General features: G+C 42.0%; 1 protein-coding gene across 1 annotated transcript; it reads right to left on the bottom strand.

Moving 5' to 3' along the window:
• On the bottom strand, positions 1 to 23,159 carry fbxo3 (F-box protein 3). Its single transcript, XM_037762673.1, has 25 exons — positions 22,675 to 23,159; positions 21,004 to 21,093; positions 20,737 to 20,897; positions 14,244 to 14,358; positions 13,963 to 14,167; positions 13,005 to 13,050; positions 12,755 to 12,839; positions 12,552 to 12,674; positions 12,166 to 12,281; positions 11,949 to 12,056; positions 9,718 to 9,800; positions 9,494 to 9,640; positions 8,089 to 8,508; positions 5,595 to 5,726; positions 5,383 to 5,477; positions 5,196 to 5,275; positions 4,764 to 4,858; positions 4,490 to 4,552; positions 3,231 to 3,354; positions 2,991 to 3,111; positions 2,778 to 2,871; positions 2,444 to 2,507; positions 1,978 to 2,026; positions 955 to 1,097; positions 1 to 627 (listed from the first exon to the last, which is right to left on the bottom strand). The coding sequence occupies exons 1-25, from the start codon at positions 23,019 to 23,021 to the stop codon at positions 515 to 517; spliced, it is 3,219 nt and encodes a 1,072-aa protein (XP_037618601.1). The 5' UTR covers positions 23,022 to 23,159; the 3' UTR covers positions 1 to 514.
• Positions 23,160 to 25,325: the final 2,166 nt, after the last annotated feature.

Below are 25,325 nucleotides of genomic sequence, written 5' to 3'. Positions count from 1 at the left end.
TAACATAATATCATATAATATAATATAACGTAACGTAACGTAACGTAATGTAATATAATATAATATTATATCATATAATATAATATTATATGATATAATATAATATAATATAATATAATAACAGATTTGATTTCATCAGCTCGTCAGCAGAGAGCTGCAACAGGTCGACAACAACTAATAAATATTTATTCATAATTCATGAAGAGAGTCAGTCAGGAATCACTGCTAACACATGCTAACACATGCTAGCGGGAGACGTGTTCAGACCGACGCCCCGAAGGACCGAAAAACATGAAGGGAACGTTTTACAATTAAATCAACAAATACGAGATTAAAGTACATTTACATAAACCTTAGCTTAGCTTTAGCACTTAGCTTAGCTTTAGCACTAAGCTTAGCTTAGCTTTAGCACTTAGCTTAGTGTCTCGTCAGGTTGGTGGTTAAAGGGTTTATTCCCCCCTCCGGTGGTCTCGTCAGGTTGGTGGTGGCTCATTAGCGGTCGGTCTGAGTTTGTTCACCAGAACTTGGCGGCGGGCAGCAGGGACGGTCTGAGTCTCCGTCCCGGGTTGAAGACGTCTCTGACCTCCGTCTCCAGACGAACGCCGGGCACCTTGAAAATGGACACCGCTGAAAAACAGAGAAGAAGAAGAAGTTTGTTTTATTTATTTTACTACATAATGTATTAGCATGTAGCTCTGTTAGCATGTTAGCATGGAGCTCTGTTAGCTTACGGGTGTGTTAGCATGTAGCTGTGTTAGCATGTAGCTGTGTTAGCATGGAGCTCTGTTAGCATACAGGTGTGTTAGCATGTAGCTGTGTTAGCATGTAGCTCTGTTAGCATATAGCTGTGTTAGCATGTAGCTCTGTTATCATGTAGCTGTGTTAGCATGTAGCTCTGTTATCATGTAGCTGTGTTAGCATGTAGCTCTGTTAGCATCCGGGTGTGGTTCTTACTGTCTCTGAGGTGCATGATAGGAGGAGGCAGCGTGCTGAAGTACGGGTGCTGCAGGGAGTCCTGCGCCGAGATCCGGTCTGTAGGGACCCCCCTCAACATCCTCTGGACCAGGTCCTCGGTCTTATAGGGCAGCTGGTTCAACCTGATCCACATCAACATAAACAGACTGATGGAGGTCTACATGAAGAACCTGGTCCAGGTCCTGAACCTGGTCCACATAAACAGAAACAGACTGATGGAGGTCTACAGGAAGAACCTGGTCCAGGTCCTGAACCTGGTCCACATCAACAGAGACAGACTGATGGAGGTCTACAGGAAGAACCTGGTCCACATCAACAGAAACAGACTGATGGAGGTCTACAGGAAGAACCTGGTCCAGGTCCTGAACCTGGTCCACATCAACAGAGACAGACTGATGGAGGTCTACAGGAAGAACCTGGTCCACATAAACAGAAACAGACTGATGGAGGTCTACAGGAAGAACCTGGTCCAGGTCCTGAACCTGGTCCACATCAACAGAGACAGACTGATGGAGGTCTACAGGAAGAACCTGGTCCACATCAACAGAAACAGACTGATGGAGGTCTACAGGAAGAACCTGGTCCAGGTCCTGAACCTGGTCCACATCAACAGAAACAGACTGATAGAGGCCTACAGGAAGAACCTGGTCCAGGTCCTGAACCTGATCCACATCAACAGAAACAGACTGATGGAGGTCTACAGGAAGAACCTGGTCCACATCAACATAAACAGACTGATGGAGGTCTACAGGAAGAACCTGGTCCAGGTCCTGCTAGCATGCTAACACTTGAACATACAGTGTTTGGTCATCAGCGTAGAGGAGTAACAGTAGACTCCACGTTAGCATGTTAGCATAAACAACACTTAGCTCCGTGCTATCATGTTAGCATCCGTTATGTTGAGTCCTGGCTGACTCCATGCTAGCGCGTTAGCCTCGACTCTCTAGCTAATCAAACGGAACGTCTTTAACGTTATCGGGTGTATTTGTGGCGTTTCCGAACCTTTTCCAGAAGCTGCGAAGCTGCTTGGGCTCCGAGTGAAGGAAGCGCTCTGCGGAGACAAAGACAAGAGACAGAGTCCTTCAGGATGAACCGCAATCATCATCTGTAGCGCCACCATCAGGTCAACCAGTTCAGGACTCCAACACTATGGTTGATGAGCAGAGAACCTGCAGCCTCAGCTACTGATAGAGCATGCTACTGATAGCATGCTACTGATAGCATGCTACTGATAGCATGCTATCAGTAGCATGCTACTGATAGCATGCTACTGATAGAGCATGCTACTGATAGCATGCTACTGATAGAGCATGCTACTGATAGCATGCTACTGATAGCATGCTACTGATAGAGCATGCTACTGATAGCATGCTACTGATAGCATGCTACTGATAGAGCATGCTACTGATAGAGCATGCTACTGATAGAGCATGCTACTGATAGCATGCTAAAATTAGCATGAACAGACCTGGTTGATAGTTGGGCAGCTGACTGACTCCAGGCCAGATGTCCTCAGACGGGACGCCGAGGACCTGCAGGGACAGCACAGCTTCTATTAGTATTAATATTTAAATCAATAATCTAACTAATAAACAATTAGACTTTAATAAAACAGATCACATTATAAATTGCTCATAATGTTGCTTTAGATGATGAAGTGTATTAAAACCACATTTATAAATAGAAGAATGAAATATCATTACATACAGAAATATGTTAATATTAATAATTAACAGTTATTTAAACAGTTTGACCTTTCCTTCGATATAATACAATAAAATAAAATAAAATATCTCCGTCACCTTCCAGATCTTCTGCAGTTGTTCAAAGACATCCGTGAGTCCGGGGAACGCCGGCGCCCCCTGCAGCATCTCCACGAAGATACAGCCGGCACCCCTGATTCAAACACACTCAACTTTATTAACAACAATAATCAACAGAGCAGAACCAGGTTCCAGCTGTATTTAATACTTTATCATTATTAATAAACATGATGAAGACAGTGAGCGTCTGACCAGATGTCCAGAGCCGTGGAGTAATCTGTGGATCCCAGCAGGACGTCGGGGGGGCGGTACCACAGCGTCACCACCTCAGACGAGAAGGTCAGACTGGGGATGGACTTGGACCGAGCCAGACCTGAACCCAGAACCAGAACCACAGGTCCAGTCAGTACCAACAGAGAGAGGAGCTACGACACATCTTATTATTAATAATAATAATGATGATGATGATGATGATGATGATGTGGCGTTAACCGAAGTCGGCCATCTTGAGTTCTCCCAGGTAGCTGATGAGCAGGTTGTGAGGCTTCAGGTCTCGGTGGAGGATCCTCCGGCTGTGGATGAAGCACAGCGCTCGCAGCAGCTGGAACATGAAGAGCTGCAACGACAACGACAACCACAATGACGACAACGACAACAACGACTAGAAGGACAACGACAAGGAAGACGACAACGACTGTAAGGACAACGACAAGGACGACGACAAGGACAATGACGACAACGACGACAACGACGAGGACAACGACAAGGACAACGACGACAACGACTAGAAGGACAACGACAAGGACGACGACAACGACAATGACGACAACGACTAGAAGGACAACGACAAGGACGACGACAAGGACAATGACGACAACGACGACAACGACTAGAAGGACAACGACAAGGACGACGACAACGACAATGACGACAACGACTAGAAGGACAACGACAAGGACAATGACGACAACGACGACAACGACGACAACGACAAGGACAACGACAAGGACAACGACTAGAAGGACAACGACAAGGACGACGACAATGACGACAACGACTAGAAGGACAACGACAAGGACGACGACAAGGACAATGACGACAATGGCGACAACGACAAGGACAACGACAAGGACAACGACGACAACGACTAGAAGGACAACGACAAGGACGACGACAAGGACAACGACGACAACGACTAGAAGGACAACGACAAGGACGACGACAAGGACAATGACGACAACGACAAGAATGACAACGACAAGGACAATGACCACAATGACTAGAAGGAAAACGACAAGGACAAGGACGACAACGACCAGGACCACAACAACAACGACTAGGACAACGACAACTAAAAGGACAACGACAATGACGACAAAGACAACAACGACTAGAAGGACAACGACAACGACAAGAACACGGACGAAAAGGACAAGGACAACGACAAGGAAATCAACAACGAAAAGGACAAGGACAATGACGACAATGACGACTAGAAGGACAACGACAAGGAAAACGATGACAAAGACAAGGACAAAGACGACAAGGACAACAACGACTTGAAGGACAAGGACAAGGACGACTAGAAGGACAACGACTACAACGACAACGATGACAACGACAAGGACAATGACTACAAGGACAAGGACGACAACGACAAGGACAATGATGACAACGACAAGGACAATGACGACAAGAAGGACAACTACAAGGACAACGACAGGCGTTGTGTGTTTGAGGTGTGAACGGACCCTGACGTTGTGTGAGTGCAGTCCTCCAGGGTGTTGGGTCAGGTACTGGGCCAGGTCCGTCTGCTGCAACAACATCAGAAGAAGAAACAACACCATTAACTTATGGAAATTATGTTTTAACATTTCATGGACACATTGATTATTGATTATAAGGGTCATTATATATTATATATAATATATATATAATATAATATATAATATATAATGTATATATATAGATATATATCTATCTATATATCAGTTAAAGTACAGTGTTACTGCAGCTGATTCTCACCACGTATTCAAAGACGAAGGTCAGAGACTCTCTGGTGTGAATGATGTCATGGAGGACGACGATGTTGGCGTGTTTCAGACCTTTGAGCAGAGACGCTGTGCACACACGCACGCACGCACGCAAGCACGCACACACACACACACACACACACACACACACACACACACACACACACACACACAATGACAACCATGGGACACACAACATTAACAATAGGGAAATACCACCTTAAAACCACCTAAAATCCTTTAAAGAGTATAACACACTGTAAAAAATAACAAGTAGGCCATGCACTGTAAAAAATTTAGACCAGCAGATGTGCTGTTAAAAAAAGCCACAAAATACACTGTAAAAAGTACCTCCCAGAAGTTACACTGTAAAAAGTAACAATCAGAGGTCACACTGTAAAAAGTGTGTGTGTGTGTTGGTCACCTTCTCTGATGGCGGTGAACGGGACACCCTCCTCCGTCTTCATACGGATGACCTTCAGAGCCACCAGCTGCCCGTTGATCCTCAACAAGCAACAGTTACAGTAAATATCACAGTAAAAGTACTGCAGTGAAGTAAAGCAGTAGGAGTACATCAGTAGAGTAGAGTAGTTGGACGGAGTCGGACTGACCTGCTGATGCCCTTGTAGACGGAGGCGTACGCTCCTTCACCCAGTTTCTCCAGACTCAGGTAAGAATGAGCTGCTCCGAACTGGAGACCCGGTTTCTGCTCAGAGGACACAGGATGGACACTTCGGGTCACGGGTCACACTTTATATGTACAGTATATATCAGATGTTGGTGTGTGAGGACAGCTGGTGGACAGGTTTGAGAGAGTTCTGACCCAGGTGAAGTGGTCCTCGCCATCCGTCCCTCCCAGCGGGTCGCTGCTGCTGCGTCCTCGCTGCCCTCGGTACCGGCGCACCTGCAGAGTGTGGAACCAGTGTGGCTGGGGCCCGGAGGGGGACGGATCCAGCTGGGACACACAGACAGACAGAGACCACGTCAACAGGACCACCTTAAAAACCTTTAAAAAAACACCTTAAAAACCTTAAAACACCTTAAAAACACCTTAAAACACCTTAAAACACCTTAAAAACCTTTAAACACCTTAAAACACCTTCAAACACCTTAAAACACCTTAAAAACCTTTAAAACACCTTAAAACACCTTCAAACACCTTAAAAACCCTTAAAAACAACAGACCACACAGTAAAAATGAACAACCAATTGGTACTCTGGAAAAGAAGAGGAACAGAAGTACTGTTACTCAAACAGTAGTAGCGTTACTCAAACCAGAGTAACTCTACTCCGGTTTGAGTAGCGTTACTCAAACAGGAGTACTGTTACTCAAACAGGAGTAACGTTACTCTGACAGTAGTAAAGATACTCAGACAGTAGTAAAGATACTCTGAAGGTAGCAAAGTTACTCAGACAGTAGTAACATTACCCTGACAGTAGTACTGTTACTCAGACAGTAGTAAAGTTACTCAGACAGTAGTAGCGTTACTCAAACCGGAGTAACTCTACTCCGGTTTGAGTAACGTTACTCAAACAAGAGTAGCATTACTCAAACAGGAGTATTGTTACTCTGACAATAGTACTGTTACTCAGACAGTAGTAAAGTTACTCAGACAGTAGTAAAGTTACTCAGACAGTAGTAGCGTTACTCAAACCGGAGTAACTCTACTCCGGTTTGAGTAACGTTACTCAAACAAGAGTAGCATTACTCAAACAGGAGTATTGTTACTCTGACAATAGTAAAGTTACTCAGACAGTAGTAAAGTTACTCAGACAGTAGTAAAGTTACTCAGACAGTAGTAAAGATACTCTGAAGGTAGTAAAGTTACTCAGACAGTAGTACTGTTACTCAGACAGTAGCAAAGTTACTCAGACAGTAGTAACGTTACTCTGACAGTAGTAAAGTTACTCAGACAGTAGTAGCGTTACTCAAACAGGAGTAACTCTACTCCGGTTTGAGTAACGTTACTCAAACAAGAGTAGCATTACTCAAACAGGAGTATTGTTACTCTGACAATAGTAAAGTTACTCAGACAGTAGTAAAGTTACTCAGACAGTAGTAAAGATACTCTGAAGGTAGTAAAGTTACTCAGACAGTAGTACTGTTACTCAGACAGTAGCAAAGTTACTCAGACAGTAGTAACGTTACTCTGACAGTAGTACCGTTACTCAAACAAGAGTAGCGTTACTCAAACAGGAGTATTGTTACTCTGACAATAGTACTGTTACTCTGACAGTAGTAAAGTTACTCAGACAGTAGTAACATTACTCAGACAGTAGTAACATTACTCTGACAGTAGTAACATTACTCAGACAGTAGTAAAGTTACTCAAACAGTAGTAACATTACTCTGACAGTAGTACTGTTACTCAGACAGTAGTAACATTACTCAAACAGTAGCAACATTACTCTGACAGTAGTACTGTTACTCAGACAGTAGTAAAGTTACTCAGACAGTAGTACTGTTACTCGGACAGTAGTAACATTACTCAGACAGTAGTAAAGTTACTCTGACAGTAGTACTGTTACTCAGACAGTAGTACTGTTACTCAGACAGTAGTAACGTTACTCAGACAGTAGTAACATTACTCAGACAGTAGTAAAGTTACTCAGACAGTAGTACTGTTACTCAGACAGTAGTAACATTACCCTGACAGTAGTACTGTTACTCAGACAGTAGTAACGTTACTCAGACAGTAGTAACATTACTCAGACAGTAGTAAAGTTACTCAGACAGTAGTAAAGTTACTCAGACAGTAGTAACATTACTCAGACAGTAGTACTGTTACTCAGACAGTAGTAACATGACTCAGACAGTAGTAAAGTTACTCAGACAGTAGTAACATTACTCAGACAGTAGTAACATTACTCAGACAGTAGTACTGTTACTCAGACAGTAGTAACATGACTCAGACAGTAGTAAAGTTACTCAGACAGTAGTAAAGTTACTCTGACAGTAGTAAAGTTACTCAGACAGTAGTAACATTACTCTGACAGTAGTACTGTTACTCAGACAGTAGTAAAGTTACTCAGACAGTAGTAACATTACTCAGACAGTAGTAACATTACTCAGACAGTAGTAACATTACTCAGACAGTAGTAAAGTTACTCAGACAGTAGTAACGTTACTCAGACAGTAGTAAAGTTACTCAGACAGTAGTAACGTTACTCAGACAGTAGTAAAGTTACTCAGACAGTAGTAACGTTACTCAGACAGTAGTAAAGTTACTCAGACAGTAGTAACGTTACTCAGACAGTAGTAAAGTTACTCAGACAGTAGTAACGTTACTCAGACAGTTGTCAGTGTTATTTAATACCTCAGCAGGCGGGAGGGAAGATGAACTCCGGCTCTTTCTCAAGCTGAGCTCCTCCATCTTCACCTCCTTCTCCTCCTCCTCCTCCTCTTCTTCTTCTTCTTCCCTCCTCCCTTTCTCCTCCTCATCCTCCTCTTCCTCACCACAGCAGCACCTCCTCACCCACCAGCCGGCGTCCCTCAGCCAGCGGGACAAGTCCTCCATCTTTTCCTCTTCTTCTTCTTTAATCCACCCCTCGTCTTCTTCTTCTTCCTCTTCTCCTCTCTCCGTCTCATATGACTCACATGGTTCAGGACGAGCAAACAGGGTCCCATGACCGAGTCTGAGTCCCAGACCAGAACAACAGGGTCCATTCAACCCAGAGGGAGTACCGCCTCCCGCTGGTCCCCAGCAGGAACTACAGATATATACTATATATACATACTATATAACACTATACTATACACTGTATAACATGACATAATAACAGGGATGATGTGATCATGTGACAGTGAACGGAGAGTCTGCAGCGATCAATATTTCTTATTTATTTAGCCCAAAACATACAAAACAAACCCACCAATCACATCACAGAGTGAGGACGCGTCCCAGCGCCGCACCGAGCCGAGCACCAAAGAAGAAGAAGAAATAAATGTGCTTCCTGCCATTAAACCAGGCGGCAAACCTCCGGGTCTGAGAAGTGAAGCCAACGCTGAAGTCCCTTTAACTGCAACCAAGATGGAGACCGTCAGAAACCAAGATGGAGACGGTCAAAAACGTGAAGAACAAAACATGAAACAGGAAACACTTTAACTGCTTCTATTTCAAAATAAAAGCTTGGTTTCTTCTAGATAGTCTCACTCTGCCCCGATGAGGAGAAATAAAAGAGTACATCATCTGCAAAATATAAAGAAAACGCATTTCTACTGCAGGAACCTTCTGCAGGAACCCAACTCTGCAGGAACCCAACTATGCTCGCCTTACGGACCACGGGGTTCTAGATAGAACTGGGTTCTAGATAGCTAGCTAGCATAAAGGTATAAATAAAGGTTCTCCGGTTGAGGTGTTCCAGATGATTTGGTTCCTGCAGTAGAAAAGAGAAACGGCGTAAATGTTGAACTCTACCAGAAAACACCAGATTCCCACGAGGAGCATTTTATACAAACAGGAAGTCACAACTCGGCTTTCTCCAGGAAGTCACGGCAACCGGTAACCGGGCCCTTTAACGCCAAGGAGTCGACCGTGACGTCACCGTCCCGTCCTCGCCGTCCCAACCTTCACATCCTGTTACTGTTTGAAAGGCAGCTGGAGGTCGACGCCATCCTGTACCCCGTATGGCGCTCTGGTTACCCGTCCCAGAATCCCCCGCTGCACGTCAACCATCAGACCAACTGTTTCCTCCACGACGCCGCGGTGAGGTCGGAGGTCAGATGTGTCGAGGGCACCACGCTCCCTCCAAGGCGTCCATGTTGATTCCTCTCAGGTCGCCGAAGTCGTCGCCGTCTCCGTCGCAGTACTCGCCGTCGTCTTCGTGGTCGTCGAAGCGAGACGTGTAGCTGGTCGACGCCTTCTGCTGCTGAGACGTAAACACGCCGTCGTTAATAACCTCATCTCTTCTACGTTCATTTTAAACCTGGATGTTTTAATATTTACCGTTCTGACGACGGGTTCTCTGAACGGCGGGCAGACCATGAAGAACCGAGGGATCGCCACGTGGAACACTTCCTCCTTATTGGCTGAGAGACAAACAGCTGCTTAGAACCATTACCCAGCCGGTGGAACGTGTGTTAACATAATGAGTATAGAACCGTTACCCAGCCGGTGGAACGAGTGTTAACATAATGAATGTAGAACCGTTACCCAGCCGGTGGAACGCGTGTTAACATAATGAGTATAGAACCGTTACCCAGCCGGTGGAACGTGTGTTAACATAATGAGTATAGAACCGTTACCCAGCCGGTGGAACGTGTGTTAACATAATGAATGTAGAACCGTTACCCAGCCGGTGGAACGTGTGTTAACATAATGAGTATAGAACCGTTACCCAGCCGGTGGAACGAGTGTTAACATAATGAATGTAGAACCGTTACCCAGCCGGTGAAACGCGTGTTAACATAATGAGTATAGAACCGTTACCCAGCCGGTGGAACGTGTGTTAACATAATGAGTATAGAACCGTTACCCAGCCGGTGGAACGTGTGTTAACATAATGAATGTAGAACCGTTACCCAGCCGGTGGAACGTGTGTTAACATAATGAGTATAGAACCGTTACCCAGCCGGTGGAACGTGTGTTAACATAATGAGTATAGAACCGTTACCCAGCCGGTGGAACGAGTGTTAACATAATGAATGTAGAACCGTTACCCAGCCGGTGGAACGCGTGTTAACATAATGAGTATAGAACCGTTACCCAGCCGGTGGAACGTGTGTTAACATAATGAGTATAGAACCGTTACCCAGCCGGTGGAACGTGTGTTAACATAATGAGTGTAGAACCGTTACCCAGCCGGTGGAACGTGTGTTAACATAATGAGTATAGAACCGTTACCCAGCCGGTGGAACGAGTGTTAACATAATGAATGTAGAACCGTTACCCAGCCGGTGAAACGCGTGTTAACATAATGAGTATAGAACCGTTACCCAGCCGGTGGAACGTGTGTTAACATAATGAGTATAGAACCGTTACCCAGCCGGTGGAACGTGTGTTAACATAATGAATGTAGAACCGTTACCCAGCCGGTGGAACGTGTGTTAACATAATGAGTATAGAACCGTTACCCAGCCGGTGGAACGTGTGTTAACATAATGAGTATAGAACCGTTACCCAGCCAGTGGAACATGTGTTAACATAATGAATGTAGAACCGTTACCCAGCCGGTGGAACGAGTGTTAACATAATGAGTATAGAACCGTTACCCAGCCGGTGGAACGAGTGTTAACATAATGAGTATAGAACCGTTACCCAGCCGGTGGAACGAGTGTTAACATAATGAGTATAGAACCGTTACCCAGCCGGTGGAACGAGTGTTAACATAATGAGTATAGAACCGTTACCCAGCCGGTGGAACGTGTGTTAACATAATGAATGTAGAACCGTTACCCAGCCGGTGGAACGTGTGTTAACATAATGAGTATAGAACCGTTACCCAGCCGGTGGAACGTGTGTTAACATAATGAGTGTAGAACCGTTACCCAGCCGGTGGAACGTGTGTTAACATAATGAATGTAGAACCGTTACCCAGCCGGTGGAACGTGTGTTAACATAATGAGTATAGAACCGTTACCCAGCCGGTGGAACGAGTGTTAACATAATGAGTATAGAACTGTTACCCAGCCGGTGGAACGAGTGTTAACATAATGAGTATAGAACCGTTACCCAGCCGGTGGAACGTGTGTTAACATAATGAGTGTAGAACCGTTACCCAGCCGGTGGAACGTGTGTTAACATAATGAGTGTAGAACCGTTACCCAGCCGGTGGAACGTGTGTTAACATAATGAGTGTAGAACCGTTACCCAGCCGGTGGAACGTGTGTTAACATAATGAATGTAGAACCGTTACCCAGCCGGTGGAACGTGTGTTAACATAATGAGTGTAGAACCGTTACCCAGCCGGTGGAACGTGTGTTAACATAATGAGTGTAGAACCGTTACCCAGCCGGTGGAACGTGTGTTAACATAATGAGTATAGAACCGTTACCCAGCCGGTGGAACGTGTGTTAACATAATGAGTGTAGAACCGTTACCCAGCCGGTGGAACGTGTGTTAACATAATGAGTGTAGAACCGTTACCCAGCCGGTGGAACGTGTGTTAACATAATGAGTATAGAACCGTTACCCAGCCGGTGGAACGTGTGTTAACATAATGAGTGTAGAACCGTTACCCAGCCGGTGGAACGTGTAGTGACCCTCCATGTACTCCGACGGCGTGGAGAACGTGGTGCAGCTGGCGTACTCGTGCACTTTCCCCGGCGTCATGACGGGAAACTCTCCTGCACACACACACACACACACAAGCACCCATATCAGCAGGTGGTAGGAGCCCGTGGAGGCGTACCGCTGGTCAGGTGGTCATGTGGTCATGTGATGCGAGCAGCGTACCGACCACGCCGGGACCCTGAACTTCCTCCACGTTGCCGTCCGAGGTGGTGATCTTCCAGTAGCGGCTGTCCAGCTGACAGGCGGCGTCCGGCGAGGCGCCGCTCGCCATCTCTATCCTGAAAACACACGCTCATTAAAACACCTCTTCTGTACGGAGAGACAGACAGGAAGTCAGACAGGAAGTCAGACAGGAAGTCAGACAGGAAGTCAGACAGAAAGTCAGACAGACAGGAAGTCAGACAGACAGGAAGTCAGACAGACAGGAAGTCAGTCAGACAGGAAGTCAGACAGACAGGAAGTCACACAGACAGGAAGTCAGTCAGTCAGACAGGAACTGAGTCAGACAGGAAGTCAGTCAGACAGGAAGTCAGTCAGACAGGAAGTACCTGATGCGGTAGGTGAAGAAGAAGTGCGGCGGGTGGACGGAGGAAAGCTCAGGCAGGAAGGCGGTAGAAACGGAGACGGTGATGTCGTCGGTGGTCGCCACGCAGCCTTTCTCGTGCACATACCTGAACACAGGAAGTAGATTAATGACGGAGCAGCAGCAGCGGGGGAGGCGGTGGGGGGGTCAGGTCTACAGGTGTGTTACCTGAAGATCTGGTCTCTGATGATCGGATACTCTCCTGTGACCACGTTGTGGACGTACGCCGTGAACCACTCCAGGAAACAGGAACCTGAACACGTAACCACGGAAACATGTGTGATATTAGTCCTAACCTCTCTATTGGCTCTATTCAGCCAACGAACGCACGAACGCACGAACGCACGAACGCACGAACGCACGAACGCACGAACGCACGAACGCACGAACGCACGAACGAATGAATGAATGAACGGACCTGTGATGAACATGTCGATGGCTGAAGGATCCTGAGCCGTCTGATCCTGAAAGACAAAGACCAGGTCTCATTAACACACGTCTTTAACTGTCTGAATACACTATTATTTTATTGTGAAGGTTAACAGGAAGTGGTACGTACGGGACAGGGGTAGAAGCTCATATATATATTTTATTGTGAAGGCTAACAGGAAGTGGTACGTACAGGACAGGGGTAGAAGCTCATATATATATTTTATTGTGAAGGCTAACAGGAAGTGGTACGTACGGGACAGGGGTAGAAGCTCATATATATATTTTATTGTGAAGGCAAACAGGAAGTGGTACGTACGGGACAGGGGTAGAAGCTCTTATATATATTTTATTGTGAAGGCTAACAGGAAGTGGTACGTACGGGACAGGGGTAGAAGCTCTTATATATATTTTATTGTGAAGGTTAACAGGAAGTGGTATGTACGGGACAGGGGTAGAAGCTCTTATATATATTTTATTGTGAAGGCTAACAGGAAGTGGTACGTACGGGACAGGGGTAGAAGCTCATATATATTTTATTGTGAAGGTTAACAGGAAGTGGTACGTACGGGACAGGGGTAGAAGCTCTTATATATATTTTATTGTGAAGGTTAACAGGAAGTGGTACGTACGGGACAGGGGTAGAAGCTCATATATATATTTTATTGTGAAGGTTAACAGGAAGTGGTACGTACGGGACAGGGGTAGAAGCTCTTATATATATTTTATTGTGAAGGCTAACAGGAAGTGGTACGTACGGGACAGGGGTAGAAGCTCATATATATATTTTATTGTGAAGGCTAACAGGAAGTGGTACGTACGGGACAGGGGTAGAAGCTCATATATATATTTTATTGTGAAGGTTAACAGGAAGTGGTACGTACGGGACAGGGGTAGAAGCTCATATATATATTTTATTGTGAAGGCTAACAGGAAGTGGTACGTACGGGACAGGGGTAGAAGCTCTGGAACATGCGGCGCCCCTCGGCCGGCTCCAGGGCCATGTACTGGCTCAGTCCGGTGTGGAAGCAGAAGGTCAACGGGAGGCAGCGTCTCATCCCCTTCCTCTGCTGGAAGCCGCCGGCCGCCGTCTCCACGTCCAGCAGGACCTCCGACCGGTAGTGGTTGGACAGGGACATGCTGCCCATCAGCCTGGAGAGGACACACAGACAGTGAGATCAGCAGAGACCAGCAGAGACCAGCAGAGAGACCAGGACCAGGTACCCACCCCGGGATGACCAGCTTCTGTCCGTTATGGATCCGGTAGGAGCAGCGGTAGTCGTCTGGCAGTCTGCAGCCGATCTGAGCCTCGATGTCGTTAAGCTCCACCTCTGTGGCGCCTTCTGGAGGACAAAACAAACGCACCACAACATCAACACCCAAAATAGAACCACGGGGGAGGAAGTACAAGTATACAAGTACTAATACCACACTGAACCAGTACTAATACCACACTGAACAAGTACTAATACCACACTGAACAAGTACTAATACCACACTGAACCAGTACTAATACCACACTGAACAAGTACTAATACCACACTGAACAAGTACTAATACCACACTGAACCAGTACTAATACCACACTGAACCAGTACTAATACCACACTGAACAAGTACTAATACCACACTGAACCAGTACTAATACCACACTGAACCAGTACTAATACCACACTGAACAAGTACTAATACCACACTGAACCAGTACTAATACCACACTGAACAAGTACTAATACCACACTGAACAAGTACTAATACCACACTGAACCAGTACTAATACCACACTGAACAAGTACTAATACCACACTGAACAAGTACTAATACCACACTGAACAAGTACTAATACCACACTGAACAAGTACTAATACCACACTGAACCAGTACTAATACCACACTGAACAAGTACTAATACCACACTGAACAAGTACTAATACCACACTGAACCAGTAACTAATACCACACTGAACCAGTACTAATACCACACTGAACAAGTACTTAATACCACACTGAACAAGTACTAATACCACACTGAACCAAGTACTATACCACACTGACAAGTACTAATACCACACTGAACCAGTACTAATACCACACGAACAGTACTAATACCACACTGAACAGTACTAATACCACACTGAACAAATATAATACCACACTGAACCAGTACTAATACCACACTGAACAAGTACTAATACCACCTGAACCAGTACTAATACCACACTGAACAAAATACTAATACCACACTGAACCAGTACTAATACCACCTGAACAAGTACTAATACCACACTGAACCAGAGTACTAATACCACACTTACCAAGTACTAATACCACACTGACCCAGTACTAATACCACACTGAACCAGTACTAATACCACACTGAACAGTACTAATACCACACTGAACCAGTACTAATACCACACTGACAGTACTAATCCACACTGAACATACTACTACCACACTGAACCAGTACTAATACCACACTGAACAAGTACTAATACCACACATGAACCATACTAATACCACACTGAACAAGTACTAATACCACACTGAACCAGTACTAATAGCACACTGAACAAGTACTAATACCACACTGAACCAGTACTAATACCACACTGAACAAGTACTAATACCACACTGAACAAGTACTAATACCACACTGACACAGTACTAATACCAAACTGAACCAGTACTAATACCACACTGAACAAGTACTAATACCACACTGAACAGTACTAATACCACACTGAACAAGTACTTAATACACACTGAACAAGTACTAATACCACACTGAACACGTACTAATACCACACTGAACAAGTACTAATACCACACTGAACCAGTACTAATACCACACTGAACAAGTACTAATACCACACGTGAACCAGTACTAATACCACACTGAACAAGTACTAATACCACACTGAACCAGTACTAATACCACACTGAACAAGTACTAATACCACACTGACCAGTACTAATACCACACTGAACAAGTACTAATACCACACTGAACCAAGTACTAATACACACTGAACCAGTACTAATACCACACTGAACAAGTACTAATACCACACTGAACAGTTACTAATACCACACTGAACAAGTACTAATACCACACTGAACCAGTACTAATACCACACTGAAACCAGTACTAATGACCACACTGACAGTACTCAATACTCCACTGAACCAGTACTAATAACACCACCTGAACAAGTACTAATACCACACTGAACAGTACTAATACCACACTGAACAAGTACTAATACCACACTGAAACAAGTACTAATACCACACTGAACAAGTACTAATACCACACTGAACCAGTACTAATACCACACTGAACAAGTACTAATACCACACTGAACAAGTACTAATACCACACTGAACAAGTACTAATACCACACTGAACCAGTACTAATACCACACTGAACAAGTACTAATACCACACTGAACAAGTACTAATACCACACTCAAAAAGTACTAATACCACACTGAACAAGTACTAATACCACACTGAACCAGTACTAATACCACACTGAACCAGTACTAATACCACACTGAACAAGTACTAATACCACACTGAACCAGTACTAATACCACACTGAACCAGTACTAATACCACACTGAACAAGTACTAATACCACACTGAACCAGTACTAATACCACACTGAACCAGTACTAATACCACACTGAACAAGTACTAATACCACACTGAACAAGTACTAATACCACACTGAACCAGTACTAATACCACACTGAACAGTACTAATACCACACTGAACCAGTACTAATACCACACTGAACCAGTACTAATACCACACTGAACAAGTACTAATACCACACTGAACAAGTACTAATACCACACTGAACCAGTACTAATACCACACTGAACAAGTACTAATACCACACTGAACAAGTACTAATACCACACTGAACAAGTACTAATACCACACTGAACCAGTACTAATACCACACTGAACCAGTACTAATACCACACTGAACAAGTACTAATACCACACTGAACAAGTACTAATACCACACTGAACCAGTACTAATACCACACTGAACCAGTACTAATACCACACTGAACAAGTACTAATACCACACTGAACAAGTACTAATACCACACTGAACAAGTACTAATACCACACTGAACCAGTACTAATACCACACTGAACAAGTACTAATACCACACTGAACAAGTACTAATACCACACTGAACAAGTACTAATACCACACTGAACAAGTACTAATACCACACTGAACCAGTACTAATACCACACTGAACAAGTACTAATACCACACTGAACCAGTACTAATACCACACTGAACAAGTACTAATACCACACTGAACAAGTACTAATACCACAACGAAGAAGTACTAATACCACACTGAACAAGTACTAATACCACACTGAACAAGTACTAATACCACACTGAACCAGTACTAATACCACACTGAACCAGTACTAATACCACACTGAACCAGTACTAATACCACACTGAACAAGTACTAATACCACACTGAACAAGTACTAATACCACACTGAACAAGTACTAATACCACACTGAACAAGTACTAATACCACACTGAACCAGTACTAATACCACACTGAACAAGTACTAATACCACACTGAACAAGTACTAATACCACACTGAACAAGTACTAATACCACACTGAACCAGTACTAATACCACACTGAACAAGTACTAATACCACACTGAACAAGTACTAATACCACACTGAACAAGTACTAATACCACACTGAACCAGTACTAATACCACACTGAACCAGTACTAATACCACACTGAACCAGTACTAATACCACACTGAACCAGTACTAATACCACACTGAACCAGTACTAATACCACACTGAACCAGTACTAATACCACACTGAACCAGTACTAATACCACACTGAACAAGTACTAATACCACACTGAACCAGTACTAATACCACACTGAACAAGTACTAATACCACACTGAACCAGTACTAATACCACACTGAACCAGTACTAATACCACACTGAACCAGTACTAATACCACACTGAACCAGTACTAATACCACACTGAACCAGTACTAATACCACACTGAACCAGTACTAATACCACACTGAACAAGTACTAATACCACACTGAACCAGTACTAATACCACACTGAACAAGTACTAATACCACACTGAACCAGTACTAATACCACACTGAACCAGTACTAATACCACACTGAACCAGTACTAATACCACACTGAACCAGTACTAATACCACACTGAACCAGTACTAATACCACACTGAACAAGCACTAATACCACACTGAACCAGTACTAATACCACACTGAACAAGTACTAATACCACACTGAACCAGTACTAATACCACACTGAACAAGTACTAATACCACACTGAACCAGTACTAATACCACACTGAACAAGTACTAATACCACACTGAACCAGTACTAATACCACACTGAACAAGTACTAATACCACACTGAACAAGTACTAATACCACACTGAACCAGTACTAATACCACACTGAACCAGTACTAATACCACACTGAACCAGTACTAATACCACACTGAACAAGTACTAATACCACACTGAACCAGTACTAATACCACACTGAACAAGTACTAATACCACACTGAACCAGTACTAATACCACACTGAACAAGTACTAATACCACACTGAACAAGTACTAATACCACACTGAACAAGTACTAATACCACACTGAACAAGTACTAATACCACACTGAACCAGTACTAATACCACACTGAACAAGTACTAATACCACACTGAACAAGTACTAATACCACACTGAACAAGTACTAATACCACACTGAACAAGTACTAATACCACACTGAACAAGTACTAATACCACACTGAACCAGTACTAATACCACACTGAACCAGTACTAATACCACACTGAACCAGTACTAATACCACACTGAACCAGTACTAATACCACACTGAACCAGTACTAATACCACACTGAACCAGTACTAATACCACACTGAACCAGTACTAATACCACACTGAACCAGTACTAATACCACACTGAACAAGTACTAATACCACACTGAACCAGTACTAATACCACACTGAACCAGTACTAATACCACACTGAACCAGTACTAATACCACACTGAACCAGTACTAATACCACACTGAACCAGTACTAATACCACACTGAACAAGCACTAATACCACACTGAACCAGTACTAATACCACACTGAACAAGTACTAATACCACACTGAACCAGTACTAATACCACACTGAACAAGTACTAATACCACACTGAACCAGTACTAATACCACACTGAACAAGTACTAATACCACACTGAACCAGTACTAATACCACACTGAACAAGTACTAATACCACACTGAACCAGTACTAATACCACACTGAACCAGTACTAATACCACACTGAACAAGTACTAATACCACACTGAACCAGTACTAATACCACACTGAACAAGTACTAATACCACACTGAACCAGTACTAATACCACACTGAACCAGTACTAATACCACACTGAACCAGTACTAATACCACACTGAACCAGTACTAATACCACACTGAACCAGTACTAATACCACACTGAACCAGTACTAATACCACACTGAACCAGTACTAATACCACACTGAACAAGTACTAATACCACACTGAACCAGTACTAATACCACACTGAACCAGTACTAATACCACACTGAACAAGTACTAATACCACACTGAACCAGTACTAATACCACACTGAACCAGTACTAATACCACACTGAACAAGTACTAATACCACACTGAACCAGTACTAATACCACACTGAACAAGTACTAATACCACACTGTACTAATACCACACTGAACAAGTACTAATACCACACTGAACAAGTACTAATACCACACTGAACCAGTACTAATACCACACTGAACCAGTACTAATACCACACTGAACCAGTACTAATACCACACTGAACCAGTACTAATACCACACTGAACAAGTACTAATACGTAGAAGTATTATCAGCTTCATGTAGTAAAGGTATGTGAGTATAATCAGGAAGTAAAGGTGTTAAAGTATTAAAAGTAGAAACATGTTCTATACTGATTTATTCTATTCTATTATAATATTGCTATATTATATTATATTATTATATTATATTATTTTGTTATATTATGTTGTATTATGTTATATTATATTATTATATTATATTATTTTGTTATATTATATTATATTATATTATATTATGTTATATTATATTATTATATTATATTATATTATATTATAATATTATGTTATATTATATTATTATATTATATTATATTATTATATTATATTACAATATTATGTTATATTATATTATATTATATTATATTATGTTATATTATATTATTATATTATATTATATTATATTATATTATAATATTATGTTATATTATATTATTATATTATATTATATTATATTATTATATTATATTACAATATTATGTTATATTATATTATATTATATTATAATATTATGTTATATTATATTATATTATATTATATTATATTATAATATTATGTTATATTATATTATATTATATTATAATATTATGTTATATTATATTATATTATATTATTATATTATATTATATTATATTATTATATTATATTATATTATAATATTATGTTATATTATATTCTAGATTCTATATTCTACAGACCTTTGAGTGATGCGATCATGCGTGGACAGCTCTGCTGCAGGAAGACCTTGAGCTGCTCCCAGGATCTCTTCAGTACGGGGTAGTACTGCATGTAGCGGCCCAGGTCTGTGTAGTACTGCTTAAACAGGCAGTACCAGGAGGAGCTCTGCAGCCGGTCGGCACTGGGAATACACACATATACTACTGTAAATACACACATATACTACACACTACCTCAGCTGTAGTTTAATACAGTACAGTACTATAATGAAGGACAGTAGTACTCACTCAGAGAGCAGCCAGTGTCTGGAGCAGAGTGTCCTCCATAGAGGGTTGTGTTTGGACAACTCGTTCAACCTCCTGCTCACAAAACTACAACTACAGACACACAGAGACACAGACACACAGAGAGAGACACAGAGAGACAGAGACACACAGAGACACAGAGACACACACAGACACACAGAGACACAGACACACAGAGAGAGACACAGAGAGACAGAGACACACAGAGACACAGAGACACACACAGACACACAGAGACACACAGAGACACACAGAGACAGAGAGACACACACAGACACACACAGACACACAGAGACACAGACACACAGAGAGAGACACAGAGAGACAGAGACACACAGAGACACAGAGACACACACAGAGACACACAGAGACACACAGAGACAGAGAGACACACACAGACACACAGAGAGACAGAGACACAGACACACAGAGAGAGACACAGAGAGACAGAGACACACAGAGACACAGAGACATACACACAGAGACACACAGAGACACACAGAGACACACAGAGATACACACAGAGACACACAGAGACAGAGAGACACACACAGACACACAGACACACACAGAGACACACAGAGACAGAGAGACACACAGACACACAGAGACACAGACACACAGAGAGAGACACAGAGAGACAGAGACACACAGAGACACAGAGACACACACAGAGACACAGACACACAGAGAGACAGAGACACACAGAGACACAGAGACACACACAGAGACACAGACACACAGAGAGACAGAGACACACAGAGACAGAGAGACACAGAGAGAGACAGTTATATAAAATAATATTAAAAATAACTCAATGAATAAATAAAAATGTAATAAAATGCAGCAAAAATAATATTAAAATAAATGTAGACATTAATTAACTGATCAAATGTGACATCAATTGATATTTGAATTAGCTTCTGTTTATTTATCTTTGTATTAATTATATGAATTTACTCTTCTTTTTAAGTTTCCCTTTTATTTATGTATTTATTTAATCATTTTTATTTTACTTTTTAATTTATTTATTTTTATTTTAACTTTTAATTTATTTTTATTTAACTTTTTAATTTATTAATTTATTTTTATTTTACTTTTTAATGTATTTATTTTACTTTCTTATTTATTTATTTATTTTTATTTTAACTTTTTTATTTATTTATTTATTTTACTTTTTAATTAATTCATTTATCTTTATTTAATTTTTCATGTATTTCTGTATTTATTTGTTGCCTACCACAGTGTGTATAGTTCATAGATCTATAGTTCATAGATCTATAGTTCATAGAGCTATAGTTCATAGATCTATAGATCAGAACTGAGCTGACTAACGTAAACAAACTGCTAGCAGCTGTTAGTAGCTGCTAACAGCTGCTAGCATCCGGCTAACTGAACACTAGAACTAGCTGTGGTTAGCTCGGGTTAGCTGAACACTAGCTTAGCTGTTAGCATCTCTTTATAGCTAGTTAGCACTACATTAGCAGCTAGTTTAGCAGCTAGGCTAGCAGCTAGTTTAGCAGCTAGGCTAGCAGCTAGGCTAGCAGCTAGGCTAGCAGCTAGGCTAGGCTAACGGTCTGCTGCTGGTTCTGGTTCTGGTCCAGAGTGTTCTGTTGGACCAGGACCGGGGTGTTCGTGTGTGTGGTACCGTACTGTATGAGGTCGGTGAGGCCCAGGTAGGACAGGATGTGTAGCAGCGGGTCAACAGGCAGCTGATCCATCCGGATCCGGAGATCAGACGGGTTCTCAGGGTTAGACTCCATCACAGCCGAGAGCTGCTGGATACACTCTGCATGGAGAGGCCTGTCTGACGGAGAGAGCCGAGGAGAGACGGAGAGAGACGAACACAGCCGAACACAGCCGAGAGCTGCTGGATACACTCTGCATGGAGAGGCCTGTCTGACGGAGAGAGACGAACACAGCCGATCACAACCGAACACCGCCGAACACAGCCAATCACATCCGAACACAACCGAACACAGCCGAACACAGCCGAACATAGCCGATCACAGCCGATCTGTTGTTTCGTTGTTCTCCGTACTGACTATTGATTTTACATATAAAATAATGATTATAATGATTGTGTCTAACTACAGCTGTTTAGGGTTAACAATAGATCTCATTATTTATTACCTTTATTTTACTGTTTATATTTTCCTTTATCTGATTTTTATTAATTTATTATTGTTTATTTATTGTTTTTTATTATTATCATTATTATTATCATTATTATTATTATTATCATTATTATTATTATTATTATTATCATTATCATTATTATTATTATTATTATTATTATTATCTTTATTTTATTGTTTATATTTTACTCTTTATATTTTATTATTTACATTTTGCTTTATATGATTTTTATTGTTTATATTATTATTATCATATTTATTATCATTATTGTATTGTTTATATTTTACTGTTTATATATTATTATTTATATTTTCCTTTATCTGATTTTTATTCATTTATCATTATTCATTAATATTATTATTATCATTATTTTATTTATCATATTTTTTGGTTTGTATTTAGTTTTATTTTTAACTCTTTCACACTTTGTGTTGTGCGGAGCCTCTAAAGTCTAAAACTTTACCACTTTTAAATTGAATTTATTTATTATTTTGTATTTTTTATTATTATTATTATTAGTAGTAGTAGTAGTAGTAGTATTATAATTACTACTTTTTTTTGTTGTTTTTGTATTATTATTATTGTTTATAATTATTCCCTCAAGCTACAAAGGATCACTGTATCGGGATGAATAAAGTATTTTCTTATCTTATCTTATTTCTTAACTGAGGGTATTTGTGGAGTTCAGCGAGGAAGGGAGGGAAGAGGGAGGGGAAAGGTGTCGTCCATCCCAGTTTCGCGGTCTAGCTGGCAGGGAAAAACATGAAGAAAAACTTAGAATCAAAAGAAGAAAAAAAAAAAAACAGAGCGAGCCGCCATCATTACATCACTCTTCTATTGTTCAACTTTGTTTCTTGTGTAACTTATTTTATATGTATTGCAGTTTGTGGATTATTATTGACTTGTATTCTTTGTTTTGACAGCAGAGCCGTCTTGGACTGATGTTCTTTATAGACCTGTCAACTCTGGTTGACAGGTCTATAAAGAACATCAGTCTGACATCTGCATAATGAGGAACAGCACCTTTCATACTTTAGGTTGATTCTGATGCTAGTACTTGTGTACGTTTACTGGAAAGCAGGACTTGTAGTATTTCTCTCCTGTAGTATTAGTACTCTGACTGTGAACAGCAGGTGATCAGACTTTCACCTCAGTATCTGAGGGTCAATATTTGCTGTGATTAGTGCTGAGTCAGCGCTTTATTTCATCTCATCATGTTGTTACAGGTGCTCAGTGAAGATCTGACCTCTGACCTCTGATCAGCTGACGTCTCTCCAAACAGAACGGGAACAAAAGTTCACTTGGTCACTGTTGTCAGGGGGACGACTGGGACTGTAACACGACAAATAAGAGAGTAAAAATACACGTTAGTGACGCATTAACGTTTTACAGTGGAGAAAACAGGATGAAGCGTTCTCTAGGGTGTCCTTCTAGTAGAGAAAACATGATGTAATGTCCTCTAGGGTGTCCTTCCAGTAGAGAAAACAATGATGCAGTGTCCTCTAGGGTGTCTTCCAGTAGAGAAAACATGATGAAGTGTCCTCTAGGGTGTCCTTCCAGTAGAGAAAACATGATGAAGTGTCCTCTAGGGTGTCTTCCAGTAGAGAAAACATGATGAAGTGTCCTCTAGGGTGTCCTTCCAGTAGAGAAAACATGATGAAGTGTCCTCTAGGGTGTCCTTCCAGTAGAGAAAACAATGATGCAGTGTCCTCTAGGGTGTCTTCCAGTAGAGAAAACATGATGAAGTGTCCTCTAGGGTGTCCTTCCAGTAGAGAAAACATGATGAAGTGTCCTCTAGGGTGTCCTTCCAGTAGAGAAAACATGATGAAGTGTCCTCTAGGGTGTCCTTCTAGTAGAGAAAACATGATGCAGTGTCCTCTAGGGTGTCCTTCCAGTAGAGAAAACATGATGAAGTGTCCTCTAGGGTGTCCTTCCAGTAGAGAAAACATGATGAAGTGTCCTCTAGGGTGTCCTTCTAGTAGAGAAAACATGATGCAGTGTCCTCTAGGGTGTCCTTCCAGTAGAGAAAACATGATGCAGTGTCCTCTAGGGTGTCCTTCCAGTAGAGAAAACATGATGTAGTGTCCTCTAGGGTGTCCTTCCAGTGGAGAAAACATCATGTAGTGTCCTCTAGGGTGTCCTTCCAGTAGAGAAAACATGATGCA

Source organism: Sebastes umbrosus, assembly GCF_015220745.1.
Source record: "Sebastes umbrosus isolate fSebUmb1 chromosome 24 unlocalized genomic scaffold, fSebUmb1.pri SUPER_24_unloc_1, whole genome shotgun sequence".
In the NCBI taxonomy this organism is placed as follows: domain Eukaryota; kingdom Metazoa; phylum Chordata; class Actinopteri; order Perciformes; family Sebastidae; genus Sebastes; species Sebastes umbrosus.
Note: the sequence above shows the minus strand (reverse complement) of the source record. Positions and strands in the feature narration are given on the sequence as shown.

Coding starts and splice junctions, on each gene's coding strand:
- fbxo3 (XM_037762673.1), bottom strand. CDS start 23,021: ATGTTCGGCTGTGTTCGGCTGTGTTCGGTTGTGTTCGGATGTGATTGG. Junction 4,859..5,195: donor GTTCACCGCCATCAGAGAAG/GTGACCAACACA, acceptor GTGTGTGCACAG/CGTCTCTGCTCAAAGGTCTG. Junction 1,098..1,977: donor CTTCGCAGCTTCTGGAAAAG/GTTCGGAAACGC, acceptor GATGTGGATCAG/GTTGAACCAGCTGCCCTATA.